The following is a 21,359-nucleotide window of genomic DNA, read 5'->3' as shown; positions in this document are numbered from 1 at the left end:
ATCTTAATCAATTTAATGGTGGAATACCACTGTCATTTGTCCTCTTTAATCTTATTAGTTTTAGGCGGTGTATCAGGATTTCTTAAAATATAAAGATTGGATTAATTTAGGTCGTTAAACGCGACAAAATTCTAATCTACAACTAGATTATAAAATGATGTAAAAAAAATTATAAGCATTATTTTATTCATATCCGGGAAAAAAATATAACCAGCCGTACACAACTTTGGTGGGCCTATTTTACGCACGAAAAATGAATGTTGTCTGAATATCAAAAGTGACGGGATGACTTAGGCCTTTTTGGCATGAATTCACTCGTACTTTTGGAAACCTATACCGGTTCTGTTGGGCTTCTTGACAATATTTTTGTACAGTTAATTTGACATGAGAGTTTGAGATGTCTAAGATTGAAAGATTTTTTCGATATCAATCGGGATCGAACTCGGATCTCTCTCTTATTAGAAGAAATTTATGTTACTGCATCAGATGTAAAATGTTGTATAAGCGAATAGTGTAAATAGTTGGTTGATGGAATGTCCAATGTATTGTATTCACTTTTTTGTTTACAAACTTAAATATCTGTCAATAAAAAAATATCCCATGATACCAGATGAGAAGAGAGCCGCACCAAGACTAAATATCTGTTGCACCCGAGCAAATTAAACCTCCAACAGTTACACGTTCCGTTGACATTCAGTATGATAGTATTTTTGTTGGGACCAGAGGAATACTTTACAATGTAACTGGTAGTTTCTTCATCTAGTTCTTGAATTGGGTTATGTCATATGATGGCAGCCATTTGTTTTGTGTTTCCACGGTTTTTCTATTTTGAAACTTTACCGTCCTGTTTCTTGTTTCTTGGAAACAGAAAAAAGAACTCTCCAAACACATCATAACAAAGTCATATATACCAAGCATACAGATTTCAAGCTCTTCTCTATAATACAGGATTTTTACCGATGAGATACAGAGACAAAATGGCCCAAAAAAAGAACAAAAAATATCCTAATGAGCAATATTTTAAAAAGCTGTTTGCTCGCTCTAGACTTCTTCTACACTTGTCTGAAATCATATAGCAGATTCTAAAATCATATAACAGATTCAAGCCAAACTAAAGGATTTTCTGCCAGACATGTGATCATTTCAGCACCTGTCGATTGGTGAATGGCCTGCTATATTTGTTGCAATTTTGATGATTTTTCAGAATTCGGAAATGGCTCACTTTTTTGGCAAGGAACTTCTGCTTATTTGCCCTTGATAAGCTTCCACTGTGAAAAAAGAAATAGTTACAGAGTATTACCAATATCCAGCTAGTTCACACCGTCATCGGAGCTGCTACAAGCTTGATTGAGGACATTGTTCCCAAAATCTCCATCCAAGTTCATTTGCTGCACTTCTTGAGGTGAAAGAACCTTGATGCAACGCACGCAGTTCACAAATTCTCTGAATGAAAACTTGTAATTAGAAGTCCAAAATTGCATATATTGATAACGCAAAAAGATTGAAGTGGTTAAAACTTACTCCCATGGATCATCTCCAACTAGTAAGACATCACTCTCATGATCCACGTAGACCAGTTTCCAGCCTATTCTCTGTCTGTCCTCGAATTGTCCCTCTATACCAAATCGACGAGCCAGATCTTGTTTAAGATCATCATAACCCGAGTAACGCATAATATCAATTGATCTTCCAACAGCTCCACGCTTGTAAACCTTTCAGGAAATCATTTTCCAACTTACTTACGAACCAGAACAAAAACTCAGGTACAGACATGTATTCAAGAATGTGTTATTTTTTGGTAATACAGATGCGCTACATCGATAACAAAACACCAACCTTCGTATACGTCCGCATCCTTGGTATCTGCGGTGGGACCCAGGCACCTCTATTCATGAAACTACCTTCATTGATTGTGGAATCTATTGAATTGAATGCGATATCAGGAACTCCAAATGACTGGGAAACCATTGATGATGAGAGCTCCGGTTGAGATACTTTAGGATTCTCATAGACAGCAAGCATGCCTCCACCGGAAGACAAACTAGTCCCGAAATCTTTTCCAGATCCCACCATGTCTTTCGTTATCAATGTCTCAGACATCATAGGCATTTCTAACTGACTATCAATGTTAGTACCAATCTGAACATTGTTCCTTGGATCATCCTGAACTTCCCCATCATGCCTTGCATCTCTAAACAACATTGACTGAGTATTGAAACACATGGCACTGTTGTTTTGATGTAGCTGGACATCATTCTGAGAAAGAAATGACGTTGCTGATGATGAACTATCCAAATAATCCACCTGCATACCAGCAGCATTGATGTATGCCTGTGACGCAAATAATCCAGGACTTTGACTTTTAGGCACATTCAATGATGGCTTAACATCAGATTTTTGCTGTAAATCTTTAAGTAAGTTTCCATTAGATGACATAGTCTCAATACCACTTATATTCAAAAGCATGGCAGAAGACTGAGCGATCTCATGCCCCATCGTCGAATGGTGATTTTTGCCATTCATGATGGACTGAGCAGCATTCTGACAGTTGTTTGTGGATGGTGAAGCAGAACAAGATGGAATATCCTCGGTAACTGCAGATTGGCCAGCACCAGCGGCACCAGTCAATATACTGCTGCTACCACCCGAAAGCTGATTGTTCATTGGGTTTAAAGAAATCCCGACATGCCCGGAAACCTCTGATAATATTCCTGATTGCTGTTGCTGAGGTAAAAGCTTTGGTTGCTGAGGTAAGAGCTTTGGTTGCTGAGGTGGTTGGATGCCAAACCTAAGATTGGATTGGATATTACATCCCATCATTTGTTGAGTGGCATGTGACTGAGGTATGTTGGGTGCAGCTTGAGAAACATCTAACATTTGGCTAATGTCGAATAGCTGTTTATGCTGATCTTGCAGCTGTGTAATTTGAGAAGGCTGTTGCATCGCAGATTGCTGTGCTAACAGTGATTGTTGTTGCTGATGAAGCCTTTGTAGAAGTTGCAGCTGTATTTGATTCTCCGATGTATTCAAAGGATGACTTACATGATCCATGGGCTGAGTAGCCACCAGATTTGGCTGCTGAGAGTGACTCATAATCAGCTGTTGCTGCATCTGAGTTGGGTTTTGAGAAAGATTTCTTTGAAGCTGGTGATTAAGAAGAGATTGCTGCTGCTGAAGCACATTTGGCACTTGGAAAGGACTCGGTGACTGCAAAATTTGAGGCTGAACTTGGTTTTTAGGTAAAGATTGACTGATCATATTTTGTCTCTGGGACTGTGAAACGTCTGTCAACTGCAATTGGGGCTGAATGATCGAACCTAAAGGGTTCAATGTGGCGGACGGGGTTGGCAGCTTGTGAAGCTGGTCTAGCTGTTGTACGGATTGGGTTGGTCTCAAGGTACTAAACTGTATGTTATTTTGCTGAGAAATTTGATTCGTGGGAACGCCTGTTAGGCATGATATATCCGTACCAGCAAGGTTTTGTACGACAGAACTGGATACAGGGTTTATATAATTTGGTTGAATGGAGTTAGATAGTGAAGAATTCTGCTGCATGTTCATCCACTGAACTAAGCTCAGGCCAGGGAGAGATTGGGGATCTTTCATACCAAATTCATCACCAAGCCACGGCATCGTCCGTCTGAACATGTTATCTAGATCTGAAGAATCATCATCTGCACAGTGAAAACATTCTTGCATCACGGAGAAGTTGAAATCTATTCGATTTGACATGAAAGAAGCAAAACCCCACAAGTTGAAACTTGATGTGAAAAGTAACAGAAAAAAAAATGTGAACACACGTGTTTAATCACACTAGATTAACTCAGTGATAGAGTAGTTAGTTTCTCAAGCCTTGTCCCCAGATTTGAATAGCATCAGATGCTTAAATGCGGAAAGATGTATTAAACAGTTAATTACCAAAATCATTTATATTCTCATTTTACCTGGCATTCCTAGTTGCCTTGGGCGCTTTGAACGGAAGAAAGGTGGGGTAGGACACATAAAAAATGGAGCAGTTACAGGTTCAATCTCCCAAATAGACACACGATTGCGCCTTTCCCCAGCAGTTGACTCATCCCAGCCAACCTGCTCATGAAAAGTAAACTGATAATCCAATGTGCATCCACATAAAAACATAGGAAAATTTTAAAGATATAACCAAATACTTAATTTGGAGAGGAAGAGTGTTCTAGGAGTTGACCTGTAAGTTACGCCATTGAGAGTTTTTCCACCTGACCGAATCGAGGTCACTAATACCCGTAATTGTACCCATATATCTGCAAAATATTAAAAGTTTTGAGAATCATGTGAATTCACTAGCACCAAATTACGAAGATGGCATTCTTAAATAATCAAATGTCATATGCAAATGTAACCAAGAAAATGTTTTGCCACTACCTTCTTGTTCCTGATTCTTCAGTTTCAAACGTCATTCGGAAGCGCATACCAAGAGATATTTGGTTGCTGCAAACTGATTTGTAGTACTTGGCCAAGGGGATGACAAATTCTGATGGGCTAGCTCTACCAAAATTTGGAGATAAAGTAAGCAACATCAACTACAGCATCATATTTTTCACAAAGCAGGGCCAGTTTCAAGATACAAAATAGTATGAATAAGGGTCCGTAAATGACCTTGGATTGTAAAAAACAGTGAAAGGGCTGTTGTTTGCAGCAGCATGAGCAGCTGCTGCTAGAATCCCGATATGCATACTATCACTTGACAACATGGATGATGATAAGTTTGTCGGTTGCCTGTTAGCTCGTCTGGTGCCCAGAAGAAGCTGCTGCTTTTCATCCCTGTTAGTAACCATGCTTATCATTCCACAAGATAGTTGATTCAACAATTTAATGTTTTAGAATTTAACAAAAAGTAAAGAAATAATGGTTATGAAAGTTGCATCGTTACCTAATAAATAAGACCGAGTCACCAGCAAATAGCCTCTTTCCACTAATGAAAAGGCTCCATCCAGTCGTAAGTAAATGTCGCTTTGGTTGTCCTGTGTTGCAAAGTCAAATAGAGACAATCACTAATCTCTTCTTCCCATCTCTCCCAAGAAGCAACTATATAATTTTACTTGAGCCTCCAAAACCTATATTCCTAAAATGAATCTCAATACTTAACTTTAAAAATGATATGAAAGGTGACTACCGAAATACCCATCTTGAGAAATTGCTCCAAAAATCATCCCACAAACACGATCCCGCTACAGAAATTTTAGTTTTGTTGAAATGAATTTTCGCCCATAAATTATTGTAAAAACTTTACTTTATTTTTTAAACAACTTAATAAGGAGTTAATGATATAATTTTATAAACTGGATCATATTTTGCAGGGCGTGTTAGATTACTATTTTTAAACAAATGAAAAAAACAAAGACAAACGGAATGAGGGGCCTAAAGCCACGTGACAGTTTCCAAAAAAGGGCCTGATATAGGAATTCTAGGGAGAGATCGGCTCAATAGAACTAGGTGGCAAGTTTTTAATGTTTCAAAAAAACTAAACAAAGATTTTTTATTATTTTCCCATTTTCCGTTTAGGAGCCTCTGCACCCTTCCCCTTCACTTGATCCAGCCTTTTTCCAAATAAACTTACCCCGGAAAATATGGCGAAATGTCCAAACATTATCATGCAAGTCCCGAGCCACAATTTCTTGTGCTGGTGGTTGCATTGTGAAGTCCTAGAACGAGACAAGTACTATATCAAGTGTGTTATAATTCAAGAATAAATCTAAAAAAACAAGGATTTATTGTACTTACAAGAAGAGGAAATATCTTTTCTGCAGCACGACGAGGCACAGAAAATCCTCCATGAGTACTCGTATCACTTGCCGTCAATGTTTTACAAAAAAAATCTGTTTGGGGTTTATTTGCTTTCATAGATAGATCTGATCTCAATAAAGCTTCTCTATCAAACTGCAAGATATAATGTCCAAAAAGTTGGTTATTAGAACATAAAATTGAGGCACCAATTGCAGAAAGCAATAAATCTAAGTTACATTTTATTCAACTGAGGCTGAAGAATACCGAAGATACTGGTTGAAGTGTCATTTGAGCATAAACTTCATCCGTTTCTGGATCAGCCTAACATATTTCAAACAATGATTATAATTATCATATCTTACACTATTGTGACCTAAAGAATAAATAGAAGCTATGAGAAGAGAAGAGCATACATGCAAAGTGACACTGTGAAGGAGGCATAGTAGTTTCGACAGAAGATTCGGGTAGTTCGGGATTTGTGCATCCACATCTTTTTTCATGGATTCGGCAACCTGAAAGCGATCATTACTTAGTATCAGCATAAAATTTTTTTTTTAAAAAAAAAACAATTTCAATGAGTGATATTATGGAACCAAACTATGATACGACTATAGATCTTCGGAGAATACCATTTCAAATTTCTCTTCCAAAAAAGATAAATATCGGACCTTTATTCCATAAAAATATTAGGATCCAATATCTTTAACTCAATATTGTACATAATTACATGTCCAATTAAGTAACCGTTTCCCCATAGGCAAAAGTTTTCAGCCGTGTCATTTCCTAAAATTCTATATATGTGGCTTGTGCCTGTATTATATTGTAGTAATGTTCAGTATCCAACAGTTGATCAAAGAGAATGAGCAAATTTTGAAGAGTAAAAATATCCAGTACAACTTATAAACTTCATGCCCAATACAACAAATATTTAATGCACAATGAAAAATGTAAATATTTGAGATATTAATGATGTTTTTTAATTCTTTGGGGGCAATAATGCTCCACCAAAAAAGAGAGAGGGAAGAAAAATCCCCTCCCACCAACAACCCACCAAGCACATCTGCGCATGTTAGCAAGGTCCACTCTGTATTGTCCCTTCTCATAATCTATTTACTGACTACTAACCTTTTTAACCTCAATCTACACCCAATTCATATCCCAACATCTTGTTCTACAATTTATTGTTATAAACTACAGCTCACAATAGCGAGGATTGATCCAAAGTACACCTAAAAGTATAATTAAATAGAAGAAAAGACGTACACAGAACTACAACACAAATATAAAATATAAATAGATAATAATAAAGATTAAAGAGTGAAGCCAAGAATCATGGCATCCTTGCATGTGAACAAATTATATGAGTCAGCAACTGATAAAGAAGGTGGGATGGGGATGGCACCAATACATCAGTTAAAGTTTTCCAAGAAAAAATTATACTAACCTGTTCACTGTGACCTTGAGGAAAGTAGACAACGTGGGTCCCAGCTGCGGGCAAGTTCACCAGAGGGCCAGCGCAAGCTTGCCATAGCTCTGGATTTATGCTCTTCTTCTCGCCTGCTTCCACCAGGGCCACAATTTTCATTCTTCTTTTGAAGAAAAAACAAAAAATAAATCTTGAACTAAATGTGTTTGATAAGACTCGAATTGGACCCAACTATAAAGCTAGATTAACTTCCTCAAAGTCGAATGGATAAAGCTTAGGCCTTGTTTAATTTGTTCGTTTTAATTTAGATGACGTTTACAATTTACAATGGTCGCCTCTATATGTACAGCTTCTTTTCATCAGAGAAAATGCATAGGAAAATGAACTGGAGATGTGTTTGAAATAGAAAGAAACAGCCGCAAAAGACTGACCATCAACGGAGGAGTTGGCGTTAACCGGCTGACTCCCGGCGGCCGCTGGCATCTTCATGTTTCGTTCTCTTACTCTCCTGCCTCCAGAAATTACACCCCTTTTTCCCAGCTCAAATAAATGAACGGATTGTCTCACTGGCGTCTCATCTAGCCAGAGAATAATCTCGCAATGAATAACTATATTATCTCCAACCAAATGGAAAAGTGTAGGAAAAAATATATTCCAACTCCTGGAGCTGGATCAAAAAGGAAAAAACCTTTCTTTGTTTACTTCAGTTCATACTCCGGAACAAAAAGACTCTCCCGGAAAAGAAAAAAAGTGAAAACGGAAAAAAATGGTCGTCTTTCCGTGAAAAAGGTAAAAATAGGACAACGACGGCCCGCAGCGGCGAAAAATGCCGGCGGAAAGGGGAGAAACAGCAGAGAGAGGAGGAGGAAAAATTAAATGGAAGGGGAGACAAGAGGAGCTTTGGAAAAGGAGAGATGTTGAGGATAGCAGAGACCAAATGCTGCAACTTCACTTTTTAAATGCCCCCTTTTCCACACACACGCGATCCCTCTCTCTCTCTCTCTCTGTATCTATTCCGTATATATGTGTATATATATTGCTTTCTTCTCAGAATCCCAAGTGCAGGTTCTAGTTTTCACCTCTTTTTTTACTAATCTCTCATTCCAATGCTCCGCTTTTTCTTGGCCTCTCTCTCTGTCTCTTTCCACTCAAAAGTAGTCACCTTTCCTCCTTTTTTTAAGGTGGGTTATTCGTAAAGCTTAATAAAATAGTGACAAAGTTTCATGCACTTGTTGTAAGGACGAGTCTCTCTTTCTTACTTCGTCCCTCCCTCTCTCTCTCTCTGTTCTGGGGAAGGAGGGATTCTGACCGTTGACCAGAAAAAAAATAATATTAGTGCTCTAATATCGTAATTATTTTTTTGGGATATATTAGTTGTTTTTTCATGCTAACTACAAAATTATTTAATGCTAACTACAAACTTATTTAATTAATCACCCATATATATATATATATATATAAACAAACTTATGCAATATATCTGACTTGTATACTATCTTTATGGATGTGGTGGTCCTATTTTTATTTCAATTAATATGGATGGTTTCTTTCTAACTCACATAAATGGGCATGTGTGTTTTTGCACCATATACTACAGGACCTAGTGTCACGCCCCGAAACTCGAAATTTGACATCGACGTCGTTTAACAATCAAACAATTGAAACAACCAGTCTCGTAGCATAGTATAAACCGAAATACCAGTTTATTAATCATAATCTCAAAAACCAAAGTCTTTACAACTGAAATAACTAATGAAATAAATGCGGAAACGTTTTTACATAAAACTTGAGTACCAAAATTCAGAAACCTCTTTACTAGCAACTCTCGAGATTAAAACAATTCATCTGCCCCAAAATTGTTCCGATTCTTCTTCTTCAATCTGCTCTTCAGATTTATCTGGGAAGGTTGTAAGGGGTGAGTATTTTGGGAAATACTCAGCAAGTGGGGGTCGTTCGAGTACAACAAAACAACATGCAATTTCGAAATATACATACCATGCAAACATAATTCTTATCACGTGCGCATCATTAACCCGACACTGAGATTCATCCACTTTCAATGGTTTACTGATATCAGTCCCTAATTTTTACTACTCTAAGGGGACGAGGCCGTATAGCGGTTATCTCCCCTACCGCGTAAGGGTACGTATGGTTGGGATTCCCACCCATATCAAGTTGAATTCTCACAGTGTCAAAACATTTATTCATGCAAAATATCGTAACCAGAAGGGTGTAGAAGAAGAATTGTACTCGCCCGAATTTTTATAAAACCGAAAATATATGCATCGAAATTCAATAATTTAAAACAAGCCCACTTACCTTAAATTCTTGATGAAAAACGTAAAAAGGCTAGGGTTCTTCGAAATTCCTACTTCACTGGTTGGACGGCGGCAGGGTTTCGCTGCGCTCGAAAATTCCTGAGGAGACTAGAGCACAAATTTTCGAAAATTTGGTGTGATATGTGGTGTGATTTTCGAGTCTACAGGGCCCTCCTATTTATAGAGGTTGGCTGCTATCGTGATCGAGTGATATCGCGTTTGAATCTGAATCAAATCTTTATCGAGAATCGTGATCTATCCGTGATATAAATTCGAACTCTAAATCTTTTATCTCTCAATTTTCGAAATTCTCAAATATATACACTGTAAATTTCGAATTCTAGGGATTTTATTATCCTTTGCCTGATTTTTATCCCGGTATCTCCATATCAACTCAAATCTTAGGCATTTATCTGCGAAATTTCAAATAATAATATACACGATATTATTATTCACTCAATCTTGGTAAAATCTTACAAATCTCACATCCTCAAATGAGATAAATCCTGGTATTCAAAATATACTATCGTGATAAAACTTAAAATTCTTGGATTTTACACCTAGTGTTTGTCGCTTTACTAAAAACTATAGCTAGTGGTAATGGTGCAACTCAAATCTTTTAAACCGCACAACAGCTCAAACACCACGTTTCGATCGCTATTCAAGCAGGGACAATTATTGTCCCCAACAATCTTCATACCAATAATTGCACTTCTTGCAATCAATGAGAATCGAACTCGTGACCTTGGCTCTGATACCAATTGTAGGACCGAACGTTTGCCGCTTTACCAAAAGCTATAGCTAGTGGTAATGGTGCAACTCAAATTTTTTAAACCGCACAGCAGCTCAAGCACCACGGTTCGATCGCTTTTCAAGCAGAAACAATTGTTGCTCCCAACACATACTTCATTTAATTATTATTTATTAAATATATTTTCTATTTTTAATAAATTTCAAAATAAAAGATTATATTATGAAATAAGTCTCAATTTTTTATTTTTTATTTTTTTGGAAAACATGTCAATTGGATGCTATCTACGAAGTTAAAAAGTAATAGTAATGTTGATAATTATTTTCTCAACAAAACATAATAGTATTACCATCAGAATGCTCTATTGCATTAATAAGTGTAAAGGAAATGTATGATGCGAACTTTTGTTTTATTCGACATCTTTCGAGCTACATGATGTAATGTGCATGATACCCTTAACATTTTTGTCGCATAAAATAAATCAGTAGTTTTTTTTACTAAACTCTTCAAAATCTATGCATTTATTTTTTAAAAAAAATTTGTATCTATAGTTTATAATTATTTAGTATCAGATTATTATATTGAAATTTAATGTAATCATTTTAATCAAATTTATATTATGTAGGCACGCCATGTGATCACTGTATGTTATTCAAAGAGCGATTTCAAGAAATAAGCAAAACAAAAAACAAATTATGAGGAAACTCACGATGTTTAAACATGCTTGGAAACATAATTACTTATAAATCATGAGTGATGGTGGACAAAAAATATATTCTGAATAATTAAAGAGTATGTCTCTTGTGAGACGATCTCACGAATCTTTATCTGTGAAACAGGTCAATCTTATCGATATTCACAATAAAAAAGTAATACTCTTAGCATAAAAAGTAATATTTTTTCATGTATGACTCAAATAAGATATTCATCTTACAAAATACGACCCGTGAAAACGTCTCACACAAGTTTTTGTCATAATTAAATGCATTGACCACTCCAAGCAAAAGAAAAATATTCTTGATTTACATTAAAAATAATATTCTCTCCTTCTCAATAATATAATCTACGTTTTTTTTTTTTATCTTTCTTGAATATATTTGTCCAGTTTCCAAATTTATAAACTCTTCTTAATACGTGGTTAAAAAAAAAAAAGCAAAGTTGACGGATTGAAAATCTTTTAATGCCTTTGACTCTCAAAATATTCGTGTAAGCGTACTAAAATTTCGAAAACAAACATTGAAATCTAACTTTGAAATCAATCGACCCATAATTGTAGTAGGTTAGAATCGGGATGAAGCCTAGGTAGCGAAAAAACTTTATCAACCCCAATCCGACCCGAACCCGAACCTATGCAACCCACCCGAAAACTTTTTTAAAAAAATATATATGATTTTTTTTAATATACAAGTATGCAAACATTATTATTTTATTATTTAACAAAAATAATTAAATAAAAAAATTCAAAACACATCATAAATATTTTAGTTTAAATACATTACAAACAACAATTAATGAGATCATTGATAATAAAAAAAAGTGTCCAAGCGTTTCAAAATAATTTTCATAAATTGTTTAAAAGATAAATATTTGATCAAGCTTAAAATCATAAATTTGAAAGTCAACTTGTATAAATTTAAAATATATGACTAATACAAAAAATAAACAATTGTTTAATAAAAGCAATATTATAAAATAACTATTATATGATGAAAATTTAGATATCGATATTCAACAAAAAAATTCGAACATGCAATATAAAAAATTTAGTTAATATTTCTTAATTATTTAAAATATTTTTTTAAAAAGAACACTACCAAAAAAAAAATGAGATTAAATGGTTTATTATGTTGCTAATTTGATTAGCGACGATTTTAGCGACATACCTTCAAACCATTCGAAAAGTCACCGTCGTCTGCCTATTGCGACAATTTTTTTCAAAACTCATCGCTAATTAGCTACGGTTGTATCATATAAACCATCGCTAATTAACGACGGTTTATAGCTAATTAGCGATGATTTTGCTCAAAAATAGTCGCTAATTCTATAATTTTTTTTAAAATAAATTATTTTTATAATTTAAGTAAAAAAAGTATCTAGTTTCATAATTATTTGTACACATTTATAAATAATCTCCCCTACTCATCTAAATTAATATTTTCAAATTTGTAAATAATTAAACAATTCGATAAAATAAGCGAACAACAATATTAAATTATGTTATAAAATACAAAAAAACAAATCGTTCATAATTGTCAATAAATACATACATAAATATAATAAAGAATTAAGGAGACTGAGTCTCATCATCATATGCATCGTTGCTATCGCCATCACCGTCGTCGTGACCAAAGTCCTGTGATGGTGGAATGTACTCAGGCGAGTATATCAGGACCTTTCTCGAACGTTGATTATGTGATGATCGAGTTGCGTATGGATCATCAAAATGTGATGACCATGCTAAAGCGCCTCCTTTGCTAGATGATCCTCGACCATACAGAACTCGTCGGGATGTATGTGACTGCGGATGCTACTGTGGCTGCGGTAATCCAACAATGAGTTGACGGACCTGATCATCCAGAATCGTCATCCTATCCTTCAACGAGGCATTCTCATGCTGGGTCGCCTCAAGAGTGGTGCGCCTCTTTGGTCTTGGCCGAATGGCCAAGATGGTTTTGATTCAATTATGAAGTGATGCATCATTTTATGAAGGCTTTTCATCTACTATAAATAGAACCCCTCTCATTTGCATTCATTGCACCAATTTCTCTTCTTCTCATTTCTCTCTAAGTTTAGTTATATATGCGAATTTTTAAGCATTAGCGTTTAAAGTTCAAATTTTCAAAATATAAAATCTTGATTTTGAATTTTCTAAGCTTATACGCTTAAATTCGAATTTTGGAATTAAATTCGAGAATTGTCTTCTAATTTTTAGTGTTTTAAGCATTTATGCTTAAATCCAAGTTTTGCAAGACTTAAACTCTTGGAATTGGATTTTTAAGTTTAACGCTTAGAATTTGAAATTAGAAAGTTTGCATACCATCTTGATAGCGTTCTAAACATTTCAAGTTCATGTGACTTTAAAATTTGTAGTGCTACTATTTTAAAGTCGTAGTCGTTGTATCTCGGGAAACGAATTGCCAACAACCGTGAGCATCGGGGCAGAGCAATATCGTTTTAAGAAAAAAGAGTCAAATTCTTGCCTCGACTATTTTCTCATAGTCATTTGGTTCACCATTTCTATCCGTTAGTTTCTCAAGTCAAAAGAATATCGTACCAACAATTAATACACAACATTTCAACTCTACAAGCAGCAAATTGTACATATTCTTCCACAAAACATACAATTTCATTAAGATATATGTAAATAAGTTGATCTTTCCATTTATAAAAAAAATTAAATACGAATGGTGATTTTTTTTCTTAAATATTTGTTTGCATAAATTATTGATATATATATGAGATGCAAGCATGCATGCAAGATGACCCACAGTAATTAAATCTTACGCAGCAATGTCACGGAATATTTCACCCTACATGTGTGGACAGTGGCCCATGTGTAGATCCAGGGTCCAGATTTAACCACAAGTACATGGAATCCACTATTTTTTTTAAATCATAAATGTGGCTAAATCTGGACCATCTAAATCATGTGGGGCACTGCCCCACAAGTAGGATCGAACGATCCCAATGTCACATGCCAACGTTGAATTCAAAGCCAAATAAATTATTTTTCTAAACTGCAAATCCATTGGGAATGAAATATTTAACTCAATGAATAAGGCTGTGTAAGAATGTATGGGATATATTATGTCTATAGAAAACTTAAAATTAGAAGATAAAAATCAAACTTTTTAAAAAAATAATATCATGGATATTGGAACCAAGTTGGATGTTATTATATACATGGGTTGTTTTGTCGTACAACATTTTTTAATAGGAAAACTTCATTTTTAGTTTTATATTTTTGCAATTTTGGTCATTCGTTAAATTTCAATATAGACATGTATATATTTTTTGTTTTTTTAGCAATTTTATTTATTTTTTATTTGGACTGTTGATGTTAAACTGTACATGTTAATGTTATGTTCACATCACATCAGTACAAAATCATTGTCATGACATCGAGAAAATGACGAAAATTGCAACAAAAAAATTATAATATAACAAAGCTAAAATATTACAGAATAGATTACCACCATGTGCATCTGAATAAAAAATAAATAAATATTAAACAATTTTATTTTTAAAAATTAATGTACTTATATATATATATATATATATATATATATATATATATATATGTATGTATGTATAAAATAGCTGGATTCTGTCACTGATTTATACATGTTCGTATTGACTTCGATCGAGAGCTAAATAAAATAGCTGCACTCCCAGATTCAATCTAAGAGATTATTCGATCAAATAAAATATTTTCTAATAAACATATATTTGTTGACAATTCACAGATTAATTTATTTTCGTGATTAGCTGATGTTGAATTATTAATATATAGTATTACTACACGAGCCAGCTAAGAGAACTACTCGACTCATACTCAGAGTTTCAAAAGTCCAATATTTACTCAATCGAGCTCAAACACCTTATACAATTTTTTTTCCTGAGTCAAACCCGAGTTGATCACTAATATAAACCCGGCTCGATTATACCAAACAATAAGTCACGGCTGAGGTTAATGAATTGCTTTAATCCAATATTTCCAACCAATTGCCTGTTGATTCGAGCCATTCATTCTACGAAGAATTATTATGAGGTCCTGCAGGATCCTTCGACGCCTTACTAGAAAACCCTAAGGAAATCATATGGTTTTGTTTGGCTATAAATGAAATTAGTATAATTTTGATTTTATTTCTAATACATTGTTTTTAATATTTAAAAATACAGTGACTTATATTCTGTTTGGAAAATAATTTTTAATTTTCTTTTCATACTTTTCCTCAAGAAAATTCACTTAATCTAATAACATTTTTTAATTGAAAAGAGTGCGAAGAGCTCGGAAGAGGAATTAGTGCGTCTTATCTTGTAGATTTTGCTATAACTATTGCGGAAGAAAATATTTTTTCAAGACAGAGACATATGTACAAGCGGAAAATTTTAAGAAAATGATCTTTATTTGGTCGTGAATTCGAAATGTAGCCTTATCAATTTTTAAAATATGTCTTTATTTGGTCGTGAATTTGAAATATAGCCTTATCAATTTTTAAAATATGTCTGATATTTGTTTTTTCCAGCATGTTTGAAGCGTAGTTACGTAAGATTGAATGCTTGTCGTTTTACCAAAAGTTATAGCAAGTGGTAACGGTGCATCTCAATTTTTTTAAATTGTATAACAACTCAAGCACCACGTTTCGATTAGCTCTCCAGCATGTACAATCATTGCACCCAAAAAGTTAGAAAAAATCAAAAAATGCCACAATTAAAAAAATGATTTGACAAATATCATTTTTCAAATAATCCTCTATCTTTTATTACAATCTATTAATATATTTTAGTTAAATAACTGTTATTTTATGTAAATCCAAATGTTTTAGCCAACATAACAATCTTCGGATGGCCCATCGAGATATGAAAACTAAAGCAGAAATTAAATTTAAAGTCACTTTTGATGAGCAAAATCTTTTGAAATAATGGAGAAATCAAGTGTTTGTGAAAGATATATATGACTGAATATATCCTCAGTGATGCACTAAAATGAAGATGGAAAATGCCCTAATTCTCGTCCTATTGGACACATAAGATTCATACATCTTATAATATAAAATACTTTTTTTTTGGGTGGATCGAAATATACAGATATTGGTAATATTTTAAGTTAAACATTAGTTTTTCGTGTAGGAACGGTCTCACGAATCTTTATATGTGAGACGTGTCAACCCTACCGATATTCACAATAAAAAACTAATACTCTTAACATAAAAAACAATACGTTTTCATGGATGACCCAAATAAAAGATATGTCTCACAAAATATGACCTGCGAGACCGTATCACACAAGTTTTTGCCTAGTTTTTCTAACCGAAAATTGAGATTAACTGTTTGTGGATTATAATCAAATTTTGAAGCAGATAATAATTTAGGTCTTTGTTTTAAATTACAATAAGAATAAAATAAAAAATAAATATTGATAGTTAAAATGTCCCACAATTAGTTTATTTATTTTAAAGAAATCCTATATGTTTATAGTCGGCAGGATTATGGATGGGATAATTTATCTCATACAGGTCACATGTTTAAGTACAGATTTGTGTAATGATTATTTTTCACCCATCAATCGAATTATGAATGAAAATGACAATATTTTCCCTAATATCTACTTTATTCATATAAGTTAATTATTAAAAGGATAAAACTGTAATTCACTGTTTAATTCCAAATTTTATCAGTCAAATAGTTATTATTTATCCATTATCATTTCATATTCTACTCATATATTTTAATAATCACAACATTTTAAAGTAAAGAAAGAATTTATTTTGACATAAAACAATATTTTCATGAGTCGGATCGGGTAGAAGATTTGTTTCACAATTCATGAGACAATTTCATAAGAGTTTTTATAAATTAGTTTTAATATTTTCTTATATTTATCAAAAAAAAATTGTATAAAAGACATTGTCCGCTTAAATCAATATTTTAAAAAATCATTGAGGATATATTAGATATTTTAGAGTAAAGAAATAAATACGAAGTGTATTTTTTTAAAAATAGAGTGTAAATAACACTTTCTCAAATATTTGCATTAATAGTATCATTTCTTTTAATTTCGATTACGATTTTGGGTTTTGTGTTACTTATATATATTTAGTTTTCATACTCTCTAAAATTAAATAAACTAATTTTTTATATCTATACTATCTTATTAAGTTTGAAACACTTAGAGTAACTAACTTTCGTGTCATGGTCTGTTTTAATAATTATATATATTAATAAAATGTTAAAATTTTAATGCAAGTTATATGTAGTTCAGTGGATTGAGTCATTGTTTCTTAGGGGTTTAGGTCATAGGTTTAATTCCCACCGAGGTTATTTTTTTATTCTTTTATTTTTTAATTTATATATCAAAATTACAGTGTAGTCTCTCGCTATTTCTTATAATTATATTTGATCTTCATTTAAATATAAATCAAATGAATTATAAAATAAAATATTATTCGATGTACTAGTATAATATTAAGCTTTTCAAATTTTTAGTGAAGAATCTCATCGTGTATTATCTATATATTATTTATCCACACATCGATATTACTATATTTAATAAAAATTTACTATAAATATTTTAAAATATTCAAAAAAATAATTTAAATATTTAATCAAAATTTTAATCTAATAATTTTTTTTAAAAAAATTTTGATAAACAAATAACATATGATTTTTTATATATCTGATTATTATTAACTATTACAATCAATCAACGTATCGAATACAATGATAAATAATACAATTTGACGGCAGAATTATTATACATATATAGATAAGATATCAAATGATATAAATTTTTTATATAATAATTAAATATATTCATTATATCAATAATTATAAATAATTATTCAAACACTCATAGTTATTAATTTTAATATTTTCTATATGGCATGAACCATATATTAGTATAGAATAATACATACTTCAAGGAAGTTCCCCATGTGCATATATATATCAACATAAAAGTGGGGTTTCCATTGAAGACTTCAAATGTGATTCCCACAATTGCCACATAGTTCCTACCTAACATGCCCAAAATCCAAGAGAACCAAAGCCACACAAATATAAAATTAAATGAAGAAAGGGTCGATTTTGGATTGGCATTGTCAAATTGGCTTAGGATGAGCCAAAATCCATTAAATGTAAAAACATTTGCCAACTCGATGAGTCTTTTTCTTGATGGTATCCCCACAAGCCAGCTAAATAGAGAACTCAACCCAATAATTCTGAGACAAACCCCTCCTCTAGTAGCTAGGGTACCCTTCAATTACTTGTGTTCTTTCTCTACTTCGTTGAAAAGGACAACACTGCTCAATAATATTATTAGGTGTCTAAATTTTCAAATTAGGTGCCTTTAATGTTTGTGATGCATTAATTAAGCAAAAACTTGTGTGATACAGTTTCACCGGTCGTATTTTGTGAAACAAATCTCTTATTTGGGTCATCCATGAAAAAATATTATTTTTTTTATGCTAAGAGTATTAATTTTTATTGTGAATATCGATAAGATTGACCTGTCTCACAGATAAAAATTCGTGAGACCGTCTCACAAGAGACCTACCATGTTAACAAACCCCATCTCCTTTTCTTGGTTTTGAGTGATCAAATTTTCTTTCTCGTTGGTTTTTGTTATGGAGATGATAAATCAGTATATATGAATTCTCAACAGAGTGCAGAAACATTTTTGTTGTATTATGAACTACAAATTTTTTTATCTGATAAAAATTGAACACAAATACAACTATAATATTAAATATTTAAAAGCAAATCTCCGTTTAAAAAATAGATTTACGAATATTTTTGTTTGAGAGGTAACATTTTCAACTATTTAAAAATATGAAATCTTTTTCTTGGTTTAAACTTCTCAACTATTTAGTTTGCTAACGTAAGTTATAAATAATTTTGGAGCTTAGTCATCGTTAAAATTAGAATCAGGTTTATCATTGGACCTATTTCTGGCAGCCCAGTCGAAGTTCAGGCTTAACACAAAATTTAAATATGTCTAATAAATTTCTTACGTTATTCTCACATTTGATTTGAGAAGATATTTTATTTTGAATATATTGAGAAAAAAATATTTTTATAAAATTAAGGTTACAAATGTCTCAAATTGATATATTAAACTAATAAAGAATGATTTATATATTCAAAAGTGTTATACCACCATATAGACAAGTCTTTTGAGATGGTGTGTTATTATTGAAAATCGGTGTAGTAGAAATGACGACCTAAAAAATGGCTATCATCGGGAAAAAAGTGAGTAAAAGCCATCTAGAATGGGCCATCGCAGACCTCTGCTTCTTAAGATGTCGACAATGTTACAATTGTCCTACATTGTGATATTTTAAACTAATAGAGAGTGTATTATAAAATCAAAAGATTACACCATCCAACAGGCAAGATTTTTTGGGATGATACCCTTATTAGGTTTATAATCTAACATTGATGCTCTCGTTTAGAGTTGCGTAACGGAAAAGACGACCTAGAAAAGAGCTACCATCAGAAAAAGATAAGTGAAAGCCGTCTAGAATGGATCACCGTGGTCGTCGACTTCTCAATGCGTCTACAATGTTAAAATGTCCAACATTAAAATGTCCAACATTGATATATTAACGAGTAAAGAACAACTTAAGAATGTTATGCCATCAATAGAAGAGCTTTTTAAGATGAAACACCTATTGTGTTTATAACCTAACATGCACAAATTTTTTAATGGGGGACTTGTTTTTAATAAAACTTTTCAATTTTTTAGAAGCATGAATAAAAAATAAATGAGGTCAACATATCGCATTAATTAAAAAAAATATGTTTTAGTTTTATATGCAAAGTCATATATAGGAGATGATAATTCGTATTAAAATAAATATTGTACAATTGCAAATTCAATTAAAATTCATAATTTTCGATAATTTATAACTTATTTGATATCAATATCACGAGTTGGGACGAGATGTCATATTCAAAATTCATGTTATGATATTTTCACAATAATCCTCTTTTTTTTTTAAATATATTTTAAAATCAACCTGAATCATGATTGAGTAAAAAACAATGTAAAGCGACGGTTTAGTTTGATTTTAAATGTTCTTCGGGTTTTTTCATAGAATTTTTTTTGAAATTGGGCATGTTTGGCAAGGAAAGGAAAAATAGAAAATATGGATAAAGACATGATGAAAGTTGAAAAAACTGTATGAATAAAAAATAACAATTAGAGCGCAGGGAAACTAGACTTCTCCCTGAATGACACACTAGAGCGTAGGTACTAAGGTACATATCTACATATGATACAATAAAATATTGTATTGAATTATATTAAAAACATTTTTGATACATTAGAACTAATTTGACGACAGATTCAACCAATATCAAGTAACACTTGCAAAGAAATTCAAGCCAACAAGAGAATCAACACAGTGGTTCGGACTAAAACGAGTCCTACATCCACTCGATCGGATATCGTTCCACTAAAACCAAGATTGACCGTGAATCTCAGTACTCACACTCACGCCTCCCACTTCCAGATACAAGATTAGAAAGAACTTTATGAATCCACGCAACACACACTCTCCAAATGTACAGAAACACAATGATCACTCTACTTCACAAGATATATATGCCTGAGAATGTTTATCTGAATCCCATTCTTGGCTCTTGTTCGTTCAGTATTTAGCAGATGGGCCCTTGATTTTATAGTTTTGGCCCTTGATCGTATCAGTATTTAGAACGGTAAGTTTCGACATCCAAATGGTAATAATTCATAACTATATTTACGACTCTGACGTGGTGGGACGATAACCGCTATATTTACGACTCTGACGTGGTGGGACGGTAAGATTGCATGTATAGAACCACAAGGCACAAACCGTAAAAAATACAAATGCTAAACTATTACAAATGTAAAATAAATAAATGATCTGTTTAAATCTAGAAAGTATGATCTGAGAAAAGGGAAAGTGCATTTTAGTCCTACTGTTTAAAACGATTTTAGTCCCTTAAAAAATGTTTTTTATTATATAAATAAAAAAATAGTAAATCTCTTGTGAGACGATCTCATTGATCTTTATTCGTGAGACGGATCAACCCTGATCATATTTACAAAAAAAATAATATTTTTGACATAAAAAAGTAATATTTTTAATATCTGACCCAAATAGAAAATGTGTCTCACAAGATTGAATAATAAAACTACCTAACAAGAGTTTTTATGAATAAGAATTGGAACACAAAATCATTATTATTTTACTTTACATTTTGTTATTATTTATTGTAATCATTATATTTATTCATGATGAATATATATATATATATATATATATATAAAATATATATTAACAAAGAAATTTCATTATAAACAAAATATATTTAAATAAAAATTGGAAAAGTATAA

General features: G+C 32.6%; 1 protein-coding gene across 4 annotated transcripts; it reads right to left on the bottom strand.

Moving 5' to 3' along the window:
* Nucleotides 1-889: 889 nt before the first annotated feature.
* Nucleotides 890-8,361, bottom strand: LOC142548456 (auxin response factor 19-like). Of its 4 annotated transcripts, none has more exons than XM_075656785.1 (14): nucleotides 7,618-8,361; nucleotides 7,205-7,320; nucleotides 6,174-6,272; nucleotides 6,025-6,081; nucleotides 5,758-5,913; nucleotides 5,594-5,678; nucleotides 4,907-4,997; nucleotides 4,633-4,797; nucleotides 4,399-4,521; nucleotides 4,202-4,277; nucleotides 3,945-4,086; nucleotides 1,837-3,674; nucleotides 1,522-1,712; nucleotides 890-1,443 (listed from the first exon to the last, which is right to left on the bottom strand). In XM_075656785.1, the coding sequence occupies exons 1-14, from the start codon at nucleotides 7,673-7,675 to the stop codon at nucleotides 1,311-1,313; spliced, it is 3,330 nt and encodes a 1,109-aa protein (XP_075512900.1). In that variant the 5' UTR covers nucleotides 7,676-8,361; the 3' UTR covers nucleotides 890-1,310. The 4 variants fall into 4 exon arrangements, with proteins under 4 accessions (XP_075512900.1, XP_075512903.1, XP_075512901.1 ...); XM_075656788.1 differs by having other exon boundaries at nucleotides 7,205-7,349; nucleotides 7,618-8,360; XM_075656786.1 differs by having other exon boundaries at nucleotides 7,205-7,317; nucleotides 7,618-8,356.
* Between the last annotated feature and the right edge of the window lie 12,998 nt (nucleotides 8,362-21,359).

This window comes from Primulina tabacum, chromosome 6, assembly GCF_025594145.1.
Source record: "Primulina tabacum isolate GXHZ01 chromosome 6, ASM2559414v2, whole genome shotgun sequence".
Lineage (NCBI taxonomy): Eukaryota > Viridiplantae > Streptophyta > Magnoliopsida > Lamiales > Gesneriaceae > Primulina > Primulina tabacum.
The sequence above is the reverse complement of the archived record's forward strand: the minus strand, read 5'-3'. Positions and strand labels throughout refer to the sequence as shown.

What these genes read in the sequence shown, in the direction of transcription:
- LOC142548456 (XM_075656785.1), bottom strand. Translation starts at nt 7,675, where the DNA reads ATGAAGATGCCAGCGGCCGCCGGGAGTCAGCCGGTTAACGCCAACTCC. An exon ending in CGCCAACTCCTCCGTTGATG is followed by an intron (nt 7,321 to 7,617) that starts GTCAGTCTTTTG and finishes CCCTGGTGGAAG; the next exon opens with CAGGCGAGAAGAAGAGCATA. An exon ending in TTCACAGTGTCACTTTGCAT is followed by an intron (nt 6,082 to 6,173) that starts GTATGCTCTTCT and finishes GAAATATGTTAG; the next exon opens with GCTGATCCAGAAACGGATGA.